The following is a 12,401-nucleotide window of genomic DNA, read 5'->3' as shown; positions in this document are numbered from 1 at the left end:
TGTTGTAATTGTACGAAATTTTCTGACCAATATAACAAGATTATAAGGTTTCACTTAAATAAAAAAATTCAACATGGTTTTTTAAAAAAAAGGTTTTAAACTTTGGACTTTAGAGGTAAATTTGCAAATAACTGTTTTTTTTTGTTTTAAATTTGCTTATTTCATTTATTCATCTTTTATCTTCAATTTGTGATATATAAATTTGAGGTGAGAAAATTATTTTCATTTTAAGACATTTCAAAATGGGGGGGGGGGATTTAAAAAAAAAAAAAAAAGACAAACATTTATCTAGAATATTATATACGCTTTATTGGAAAGAGCATAACATTTCACATTGAACCTGAAAATATCTTAAAAATTGATAGATTTTTAAAGTTTAAAAATTGAAAAAACTTTAACTCGTAAAATTCAATTGTTTTCATTACGTAAAACAAATGGCTGCATGAACGTGCGCAGGCACTTTGTAAACACTGTTTTTTAAAAAAGAAAAAAAATATTTCTATTATTTTTTTAAAAACCTTTAATAGTTTATTTTGGAAGTATATTCCATAAAGAAAATAAACAAACCACTTTAAAAAGAGAAATTACGAGTTTTTTCATATTTTATTCGCAGTTTTGTGTTAGGGGTGTCAAAAATTCCCAAAAAATTCTGATACACCTAGTCTATCACTAACCCTAAGTTCGAGTTGCACTCCGAAATTTAGAGTTAGTGGTAGGTAGTCATTTTTTTTATACAATTTTTCCACAATGTAGTTCCCAACAGTTAAGCGACAAGTAACCAGTTATTTTGTTATAAACTAAAAAAATATATATATAAAAAATATAAATAAATAAATAAAAATAGATAAGAAAAAAACGGAATATTTTGTATATTTTTATGTAGGGTAGGAAGTTAAAATATAGGGTTTTTTGAATTTTTTTTTTTTTTTTTTTGAATTTTTTTGTTTCAAATTAGCAATTTTTGAAAATTTCAGATTGCAGAAGTTAAAAATTTAGCGATTTTCTGGAGATTTCTTTTCCCTGATCTAGCGAATTTTTTTTTTTTTTTTAATCTCAGTTGGCAACACTGACTTTTTTTCTTTTTTTTTTTTTTACATAGGCATCACCACATTATCAAGGCCAAGAGGCCACTCAAGGATAAGAGTTATAGAGTGAACAGTAGACATTGGACAATATAGTAATCATTAGTAATGAAAATTTGGTAAATTTGATAACTTATATTAGAACGGCTCATCAAGAACTTATTTACGTTAGACTTGAAGACAACCATATTGTAGTCAGCCGGAAAGCAGGAAAACGGAAGACAATTCCACTGGCGTGCAGTTCTAAGAAAGAAGCTTTGTTCATGGAATCTACGTTTAGGTTTAGGCACAGATAAAGAGTGGGGGAAATTATTGATAGTGTTTTCAGCTAGACGAGTGTTTTCTTGTGAAAGTTTGGCGAGGGGGGACCATAGATTGAAGAATGAAGCTCAGTTGAACACCTTCCATGAAAATAACGATACATCAGAGACAAACTTGCAACATCTCTTCTGTGAGATAGAGGTTGCAAGGAAGAGAAAAGGATATCTCCTACGAGGCTACAAAGTCTATTTTGAACTCTATCAAGGCAGGACAAGTCCTTTCTAGCAGCTCCTGCCCAGATGTGGCAACAATATTCCATCCTTGGACGTACCTGGCTCTTATATAGATAGAGAATAGCATCAGCAGTGAGATATTTACCGGATCGATAGAAAGACCCCACCATTTTTCCAGCGGCCTTGGCAACAGATTTGATGTATGTGTTCCATTTAAGATCAGGAGTAAAGGTCAAGCCCAGAAGCTTGTCACGTTAGTAGATTCATTAATCCTATGTGAAATTACAGTCAGTACATCAGCTGTAGATCTCAGAGGATGGGAGCACAGACAGCACGGCTACTGAGATGTCACGGGAGCCGTATCGCTTGTCATTAAGTTGTTTTTGCTGAGGTGGTTGACAACTTCTTGATCAGATCATAACAAACAAAAGACTATTTGTCTGTACCGAGATGCAGAAGATTTATCGCCAGTATTTTGAAATACTGGGCAGACCAACGAGATTTTCCAATGCGTTGGGAAGCATTTCTTAAGAGAAATGCTTCCCAACGCATTGGAAAATGCAGTGTTTGAACAACTTTCCCATTAAGTTTTAACTTCAGCTGCGGAAGTGCAGTCAAGGAAACAGGAAAGGAGAGCATTCCAAAGTCTGGCAGACTGAGGGAAGAAACTATTAGAGTAGAAGGAAGTCTTTCCGGCATCTAATGACCTCAACAGTGAAGGGGTGAGATTTTGCTGCTTGTCGAGAGTTGGAAGTTTTGCAAGTCAACTTAAAAAAATAAAAATAAAATAAAAATAAAAAACGGTACTTATGCACTTTTGATACCGCGCTATTTTTAAATAACTTTTTTTCAGTTTAAATTTAAGTTTTTCACGATATCTTTTTTTTTTATATTATTATCAAATTGTTAGGTGGAAGCACAGAATAAAACACCCTCCCCTTCCCATGCTAAGAATGGCTTTCAAAATGTTATTTCAGCACGGTAACAAAAGTGCATAAGTACCAAAACACTTCTGACCACCAAAATTCAGATTTTTGTTCGATTAATTCCTATTTTAGTCACGTCGATTATTTAGAGTGCACTGCAGCCACTGCAGTCAGTGCAGTGGCTGCAGTGGCACTGACTGCACGACTAGTGCAGTAGTAGTGCAGTACTGCAGTGCACTCTAAATAATCGACGTCACTAGGCTGCAGTCACTAGGCTTGAATATTGTTCCCAAGCTTAATTTTACTAAAACCAGGTTTTAATAAAATACATACGTAAAAATCATAGCATCGTTCCCTACTCGTTTATAAGACAGCGGCTATATTTTTTTCTGGTGATGTTTTAAGGTGCTCCGTTTCTAATACAGTGCAAAGTTCTATTAAAAATCGATCTCCCATTTGGGAATCATCGACTTTTTCGGCTAAATTTGTCGATTTCAGCCTTTTTATTTTAAAACCATTTAGTCTTTAAAACATGCCAAAAAAGGCTAAATTTGCTAAATTTAGTCGAAATTTTAGTTTTATTTCAGCACGGTCCGTATTCTGCAATTTATTAAAATTTGCAAGGAATAATTTTTTTTAATGAAAAATATCAAGCAAAAATCGAGGTGCTTATGCACTTTTGTTACCGGTCTATTTTTTTTTAAAATAGTATTTTAAAGTTAAATTCAAGTTTTACGATATCTTTTTGTTAAGTGAAAGTACCTATTTACAATGCCTCCCCACGGGACAGAGTTGGACACCAGGGTCGTTTTTTAACGTGGAGAATTAAGTGAAAGTAGAGACTAGTTAAAAATAAAAAAACACCCTCCACATGTTAAGAATGGCTTTCTAAATAACATTATTATTTCAGCACGGTAACAAAAGTGCATAAGTACCAAAATCGAATTTATACTTGATTATTGAAAACTATCGGGTATGTTTTACTGTCCACAGTCCTTCGAAAAAGTGGCCACAACGTATTTTTTACGCGACCATTTTTTCTTGTGGTCGCGTACCCTTTGAACTTGCTTGTTTTTCGAGCCGCATAAACATTTTAGTAAAAACACTATAAACCTACCCAGTTAGGTAGAAGAGTAATTAATCTGGCCTTTGGTAATGTATTTATTATATATTTGATTTTTTGGGTTTGTATTACTGCACACAGATTTGAAAAAGTTGTCAAAAAACATAAATAAATGTTATCAAAGGCAAGATAAGTTACTTTTCTACCTAACTGGATATGTTTTCAGTGTTTTTATTTAATGTAACATGTTTATTCAGCTCAAAAAACATACTGTGTTTACCGATGTATTGGAAAATTCAAAATGGCGCTGGCCCGACTCTCTTTAATACGCTAAGTTTGGGAAAAGGTGCTATAAATATAAAACTAGACAAAATACTGTTAGAAACTCGCTCAATATATATTACCGTGACATAGGTTGATATATATTCGGTGGTTTTTTAATAGTATTTTGTCTAGTTTATTATTTATAACACCTTTTCCCAAACTTACCGTGTTGAAGAGAGAGTCGGGCGCCATTTTGAATTTTCCAATACATCGGTAAACAATGTATGTTTTTCGAGCTGAATAAACATGTTACACTGAATAAAAAACACGAAAAATATATCCAGTTTGGTAGAAAAGTAACTTATCTTGCTTTTGATAACATTTATTTGTTATATATTTGTTTTTTGACAACTTTTTCGAATCTGTGTACAGTAATAAAAACCTAAAACGGCTTTCGGAATAAACACCTCTCCAAGCTCGAAAGCCGTTCTTAACATGGGGTGGTTGGGGGTGTTTATACTACGCTGGGGCATGTCGTAAAAAAATAAATAAAAAATACCATTATTCATATTGGCTTGAAACTTTGTGAATTAAACTTTAAACATTGTTGATTACCGTTTATTACATCCATTGATGGTGGTCCACGAGCACGACTGCAAATTCGAAATAGGAGTGCGAGAGCAAGAAAATTCAATATATAAATAAAAGGGAAAAACTAATACTGTTTTACTTACCTTAATTTATAAAATAGAATCACTTTCAGCAGGTAGTTGTATGTTTCCCCGTCAGCGGAAAAATAAGATTTTTTTTTTGTACAGAAATAATTTTAAGTCAATTTTAAACTATTATTTTCAAATATTTATATTTATTCATGAACTACTTTCAAAATGTTAATACTTAAAAAAAATTATATATTTTTCAATTAAATAAACCGCCCATCCTATGTTTTTAATGAAAGAAAGTGAAATTCGTTTCGTTGTTCTCCTTAGTTCGTAAACGATGACACATTGTCATTTAAATTTTAATTTACAAAATAAAAAATTTAAGTCTTTAAAAGTTTGGGTAAAATTGAAGATTAAAACGAGTTAAAAATAAAGAATAAATAAACGTCATAAAAGTAGTTACAGCTTAAAAATCTAAGTTAAAAAAAAGAAAAGTTGAAAAAGGCGGCTCGACCCGCAAAAAAACACACACACAATATCTACATAATAAACTAAAAAAAGCAAACGTCGTCGACGTTGTCATCAATGTGGCAAACTTTTAAAGTATCAGAATAAGAGAGAGGGAGGGGGGCAGGAAAGGTTGCGGAATAAACATTGACCTTTGACCTACAACCTCATTGACATCTGACCCCCGACCTCGTTCACGTGCTATACGTTGACAACGACAATATGGCGGCAAAACCAAACTTTATTAATATAACCTCCTCTTAAAAATAGCCCTCACACTTTCTTTTCTTCTCGTTACCGTCTTTCTTGAATTAAATGTTTATTTTACAAGTTTAAACTTCCTAAATAATCGATGACAATGGCACAACGTAAGTACAATTATTAAAAATAAACAAAACTTATATCAGACGTTCGTAATTTTTTAAAAAGTTCATAACAACCAAATGTGGGTGTTAAGAGGCTTCGATTTTTTTCTTGTTTTAAATATTTTATCTGATGCTTTAATTTTCTTTTTACGTTTTTCTTTCGTAAGATTCATATAATTCTGATTTTAATCAGCGAATTTTCTTTATTATTTAATATTTAGTTGTAAAAAAGATAACTAAAATAATTTTCCTTTTTTTTTTTTATTTGGTTTGTTTACATATTAGAACATGTTGAAACTTGTTCAAGAAATATCCGTTTTTTTGTTTCCAAGAAACCTTTTTAAATTCGCCTACTATTTAACTTTTTTATGTGTGAATTAAATTTAATATTTTTTTTTAGATTTTTTTTAGTAATTTGAAAAGTTGAAAACTTTAAACGAATCTCAGATTTGCTTGATAATGAATGAATGAATTTTGGGCGGACGTGTACGAGAGTGCCCCCTAAGAATGTGTGTTTTTCATTTTTTAAAAAGTTTTTTCGACGATTATTATAAATTACAGACTTAATAATCATATTGGTAGAAAAAATTTTGAAAAAAAAATTTAATGACTTTTAAGAAGGGGTTCTAATCACGTGACATGTAGGTAAAAATGGACAGTAGAAACGTTATAACGAAAAAGTGAACCCTTTCTTAAAAGTCATGAATTTTTTTTTTTTTTTCTATTAATGATACTCAAGCCTGAAATCTATGATAATCGTCGAAAAAAGTTTTTAAAAAATGTGTAAAACTCTCATGTTTGAAAACTATCGGGTATGCTTTACTGTCCACACTGGTCACTCACTCGTCAGGTCCGGGTCCGCTGAATTTTATTGTTAACGTGTCTTTATTTACTTGCTTCCCCACGAGGGCAAAGTTAGCCACTTTCTTTGATGTAAGAACTAGCCTAGGTTCCCAGCATTTCCCGAGTGTTTGAAGGTGTAGAAAAAAATAAATAAATAAAAATTGGTAGTAGGCAGGCAGGTTCGAACTCGTTAACGAAGGCGGAAAAGAAAGTGAAAGAAAATCGGACGTCTTACTCCTACTCCATGACGCGACCAAAAGTGTAAAGCATTCAAATTTAACGTAATCAATCAAAAAGATGACTTGTGGAAATGGCGTTGCTTTTAAACCTCCCATGTAGGTCGTTTTTAATGTGGTGGAAAAGCAGCTCCCCCCCCCCAAAAAAAAAAGAGTGCAGTCTGGCAGTTTCCAAATAAATAGTAATTGTCTCAGTATGAAGGATTTTCCCTACATTGACCAAGGACCAATTACAGAACAAATACTACCAGAGCGAAGGCCGGGCACTGGCAGTTGCGTTCTATTAGTTTCGCTTTATTTATATGAAAAAGACAAACACTCGAAATTACGGCATTGGCGAAATTTTTTAAAACTCCATCAAAAAAAAAAAAAAAAAGAGACAATGTTCGTTTGCGAATCTAACATATTACGATCTAGAAAGTATAAGAAAACTTCTCCTGGAATCTAACCGATGCAAGAACCTCCCGACGCAAAAAAGCCTTTCGTAGACATAAACGCGTGCGCCTATTTTGCCTTTTATATATTAGACTAGCCTGGTTGCCCGGGTGTTTGAGGGTGTAGGCAGGCAGGCTCGAACCCATGACGCGAAGACGGAAAAGAAAGTGAAAGAAAACCTGACATCTTACCACTACTCCATGACGTGACCGGAAGTTCGGAACGTTGAAATTAGTAAAGTCATTCCAACCAATACAATGACTTGATAAATGGTGATGCAAAAAAAAAATTTTTTAAAAAAACGATCCTAGAAAAGTGCCCAGTTGAGGGTGAAGGAATTAATGTTTTTAGCCAATTTTTCGATATTTGTCGTCTAAAGTGTCGAGCTTCAAAACGATATTGATCTCATGAAAATCTGTTGCCTCTGTTGAGAGTTTTAGGCAGATATACAAACATATATACATACATTTAAACAGACAGATGAGATTTATATAATAGATGTCCAGCTTCTCAAACATGGGTAAATTTGTAGATTAAAACTTTCTGCTAAATCACCCCTACCCATAAAATGAGATTCTACTTTTTTCTAGGCGATTACGTGTAAACAATCTGAGAATCTTGGGAAACAACAAGAAATATTTTTATAATTTAGAATCGAGTGTCAGTTTCGCAGGGCTTATTTAAAATTACATGAATTAAAAAAAACAAAGATCTTTAATGTACGTACTTGTCATGGAATGAAGATGTCATATTCCAAAAAATTATGCAAATTAATCAAGTAGTTTTTTGTTTTTTTAATGAGAAAATCAAATTTTATGAGTAAGCAAGGAGGGAAACACTGAAAATTTAAAGGTTCTACTTATAAACACTGGCGATAGGAACTGACCAATCAAATGGAGCCATGTTTTGCTAGCAACCAATCAGAAACCAGAATTGCTCCATAAAAATATTGAATCTTTTAACATTCCGGCACATAATTATTTTGTGTCAACACGAGAAAGATCTTTTGCGTTTTGTCTACAAAATATTAAAGTTCGTGACTTGTACAAAACCGCTACCCACCGAAAATTCTTCATCTCCAGGACTTGTACAGAATAGCTACCCATCGGAAACTCTTCTGAAATTAAACATGACTTTTAATTCAAGAGATTATGGACCCAGCGGGGGACTTTACTTCGATGGATTGAAATCAAAATACAAATTGTAGCAAGTAAATTTTGGGGGATAATTATGAATTCAAAGGTTACAGAAAGTAATTCGGGCCCAACTTGAAAATAGAAATGACCCTAAGTTGATTGAAGAAAATGCAACTGTCTTTGTGAAATTAATACAGTGTTTAGATGACAGAAGTCTATCTGTGGTAATGCGAGAAACCTTGGACTATGTCTGCAAACATTGAATTGGATCACAAAAATAACGTAATTTTGTTTTATTTCATTAAAAAAATGTTTTTGTTTAATTTTAATTCAAATGGCTTCACAGGACACCACACTTTCTTTTCTTTTTTTTTTTTTTACTAAAGTAAAAAAAACACGTTTTAAATGAGTTAAAACACACAAACCACTTATTCAGTTAAGTAAAAGAATAACTTATCTTGCCTATGATAACATTTATTGGATTTGTTTTCCAACCCAGAGGTATGAAAAAGTGGTCAAAAAACAAATATATAACAAGTAAATGTTATCAAACGCAAGATGTTACTCTTCTACCTACGTTGATAAATTTTTGGTGTTATAAATATTCTGTTCAAAAAACAAGTAGTGTCGAGCATTACATGAGAACAATAAAAGATGGCCACGATGTCTCTTGAAATCTTTGAAGTCTCGACAATGATTTAAAAATAAAAAAATTATCTATACACCTATAAATTTGTTTTTTTTTTTTGTATATTCATATTAAAAAACTCTTTTTTCTTTTTATTTAAAAAGAAAATATGTATATGGGTCGTGGAATTGCATTCATTAGCAAAATATCTAGCTAATTTGCATATTCTTTTAAACATTCATTTCAATTAATTCCTTATTAGTTTTTTTGGTTTTCTTATAGGATGATCATCTTTAGTTAACTATTACGTATAATTATATTCATGCAGATATTCTACATGATTTATACTTGCGTAATATTTGTATAAAAAGGTTATAGTAAACACAAACCTCTTTCTATGTATATTTATGTATGCGTATATATATTTGTTTAAAAAAATTTGCCTACCAAACTCCTCTGTCAGTTTTTGGTCTACAGACTTAATATATAGGGTATTCGAACCCATGCGAAATTTTATATTTGGGTTTTAGCTGGGGAAAATCAGTTCAAAAGTGAAAATTTAAAAAATGAAATTTGCCAGATGATGGTCAAACAACAGCATGCGTAACGCAATAGCGATTGGTTCATGTTTTAATTTTTAGCCTTGCAGCAAACGTGTCTTCATAGCCCAGGCATTAATGTCAAAGGAAAAAGTAAATCGTAGGCTAAACGTTTTTGTTTCAATTCTTGGTAGTAGTGCACAAGTCATTCTTTTTATTTTTTTACTTTTTAAATCATAACTATATATATATATATTATTTTTATTTATTTTTTATTTATTTATTTTTTTATTTATTTATTTTTTTACATGGAGGTCACCACTTATCAAGGCCCGGAGGCCACTCAGGGATAAGGGTTATTGCGTGTACAGTAATCAGTGATATAGTAGTGTAGTAATCATTAGTATTGGAGATTTGATAGAATGTCTTACTTAAGGGGGTGGTTTGTCAGGAATTTGTTTATGTTGGACTTAAAGACATCCAAGTTGTAGTCAGGTGGGAAACAGGCAAACCGAAGAGAGTTCCACAGTCGTGCACTTCTGAAAAAGAAGCTCTGCTCATGGAATCTACGTTTGAATTTAGGCACAGATAAAGAGTGGGGAAAATTATTGACAGTAGTTTCAGCCAGACGGGTGTTTCTCGTGAAAGATTGGTGAGGAGAGACGAAAGATTGAAGCTCAAACGAGCACTTGCCATGGAAATAACGATAAACAAAGACAGGCTCGCAACGTCTCTTCTGTGAGAAAGAGGCGGCAGGGAAGAGAAAAGGGCATCCCCCGCTAAGCTACGAAGTCTATTTTGTACTCTGTCAAGGCAGGATAGGTTGTTTTTAGCAGCTCCTGCCCAGATGTGGCAGCAGTACTCCATCCTTGGACGTACTTGGCTTTTATACAGATAGAGAATTGCATCAGTAGTGAGATATCTTCTGGAGCGATAGAAAGATTCCACCATTTTCCCAGCGTCCTTGGCAACAGACCTGATGTAAGTGTTCCATTTCAGATCAGGAGTAAAGGTCAAACCCAGAAGCTTGTCAAAACATGGAGCCTCCCCAAGACGAGAGCCATCCATTTCAGTTGATGCCAGATGGGGATCAGAGCGTTGATGATGTAAAGATAGAAGCTTGGTTTTGAATGCATTAAAAGTGACCAGCCATCTCTTCCCCCACTGTACCACGTGCTCAAGATCAGAGGAGAGAGAATTAGAGAGAACTTTGTCATTTACAGCCTTGGATGTGTTGCCATAGATGGTCATGTCATCAGCATAGATATCAATGAATGATTTAAGTATGTGTTTTGAGAAATCATTGATGTAAATCAGGAAGAGAGTTGGGCCCAGGGTGGACCCCTGAAGGACTCCAGCATTAATACTCTGGGCCTCTGATTTCTGCACATCAACCACTACTCTTATGAACCTATCGGAGAGAAATGATTTAATGATTGAGAAAACATTTCCAGTGATACCATAGCTGGAAATCTTGTGAAGTAGGCCCTTATGCCATACCTTATCGAAGGCCTTTGATATGTCAAGAGCAATTGCCCTGGAAAGGAAGCCTTTGTCAAGAGATTCACTAATCCTGTGGGATATAACCGTTAGCACATCTGCTGTAGATCTTGTGGAGCGGAAACTATATTGCATGTCACTAAGAAGGTTGTATCTGCTGAGGTGGTTGACTACTTCTTTATTTAATATGAATTCCAATAACTTACTCATGACACACAGGAGACTTATTGGTCTGTACTGAGAGGGATATGACTTTCCACCTGAATTCTTAAATACAGGGCATACTGATGAGGTTTTCCAGGGTGTTGGAAAGCACTTCTTAAGGCAACGCTTAAACAGTTTTGTAAGTATGGGGGCAAGTTCTAGTTGGAGCTTTTTCAGCAGTATAACTGGAATGCTGTCAGGGCCAGTTGCTTAACTGGAATCAAGGTTATTGATTAGCTTGGCAACACGCACAGATATTTGTATGTTGAATAGCGTGTTGTCCGTTATAGGAGGAAATACGGGGAGTTGATGGCCTTCGCCACATAGGGTAGAATTAGCTGCAAAGTTCTTGGCAAATAGTCTGGCCTTGTCTGATGCTGACGAGATGATCTCAGGTCCATTGATGATGGTTGGGATAGAACGCACGCTTCTGTTCAGGATTCTGTTTGCTATTTGTCAAAACTGGTGGGAACCAAGCCACTGCTCAGCTACTTTGGATTTAAGCTCTCTTGCATTTTTTTATTACTCTTTTGCAGTGGTTGCTGGCAGTCCTGAAAGCAACTTTAGTCTCAATACATCTATCACGTTAGTAGCTATGGAAAAAGTGATTTCTGTGCGCGATGGCAGCAGCACATTCTGGGGAGAACCATGGCTGGCTGTTAGGTTTTTGTTGGAATATTTTGGATGTTATGAATCTGTCTATGCCTACAATTAACCATTCGGTCAGGTCTGATACTACAGAGGACACATCCTTTTTAAATATGAAATGCAGAGGTAGATCAGATATGAATGTACGGAAGCTATCCCAGTCAGCCATAGAGTATTGATATATAGTATGGTGGAGAGGTACATCTGAAGACTTATTACATTTCATTTTTATCTTAACTGCTACAACGGAGTGGTCGGAGGATCCCAGAGGAGATAGAATGTGAATGTTAGTCGAAGGATGAGCAGACAGGATGTGGTCAATTTTCTCAGATATGCTCTTAAAGATATAAGTAAAATATAAGAAAAAAGTATTGGTTAATAATAGTATATTTGACAAAAAAGATTTAGGAAAAAGAAGATAAAAAGAAATCAAGACAAATATTCAGGATTAAAGTCAAAGCTGGAATAAGGAAAAAATAAAACAAAAGTTTGCAATACACAGATGTTAGTGTTTTTAGATTAGTAGACTTCAAAAGTTACGGATAGAAAAGTTTCTTAGCTTTGGGTCCGTGGACTTTTACTTAGCTTTCTTGAGTTCATAGCGTAAAGAAGGGGATATTAGCCAGTCAGTCTGGTTTTATGCCGAGATTGGGTCCAATATAATAATAAATACGAAATCTGCATTAATCAAAATATTATATTTAAGCGTATTTTACTACTGGGCAATGCCAGGCCGCCTGCTAGTACAAAAAAGTGGTAGAAACCTACCTGATAGTTGTCATGGTAACTTAAAGCCATTAAAATGAAATTTAACTATGCTAATTAGTTTAATGTACTTGAAAATATAACTCTGATCTGTACAAAATTTT

At 33.9% G+C, this 12,401-nt stretch overlaps 1 protein-coding gene across 2 annotated transcripts in view; it reads left to right on the top strand.

The window, feature by feature from the left end:
- The first annotated feature begins 5,201 nt into the window (after positions 1-5,201).
- The window catches only part of LOC145293309 (WD repeat-containing protein 90-like), a 199,468-nt gene continuing 192,268 nt past the window's right edge, over positions 5,202-12,401 (top strand). For both annotated transcript variants that reach the window (XM_080139952.1, XM_080139951.1), the window contains exon 1: positions 5,202-5,366. In XM_080139952.1, the coding sequence (XP_079996078.1) occupies positions 5,351-5,366 (16 nt within the window). In that variant the 5' untranslated portion in view covers positions 5,202-5,350. The remainder of the gene's footprint in view (positions 5,367-12,401) is intronic.

This window comes from Euprymna scolopes, chromosome 14 (genome assembly GCF_053919585.1).
Source record: "Euprymna scolopes isolate OS-2025 chromosome 14, ASM5391958v1, whole genome shotgun sequence".
NCBI lineage: Eukaryota > Metazoa > Mollusca > Cephalopoda > Sepiida > Sepiolidae > Euprymna > Euprymna scolopes.
Note: the sequence above shows the minus strand (reverse complement) of the source record. Positions and strands in the feature narration are given on the sequence as shown.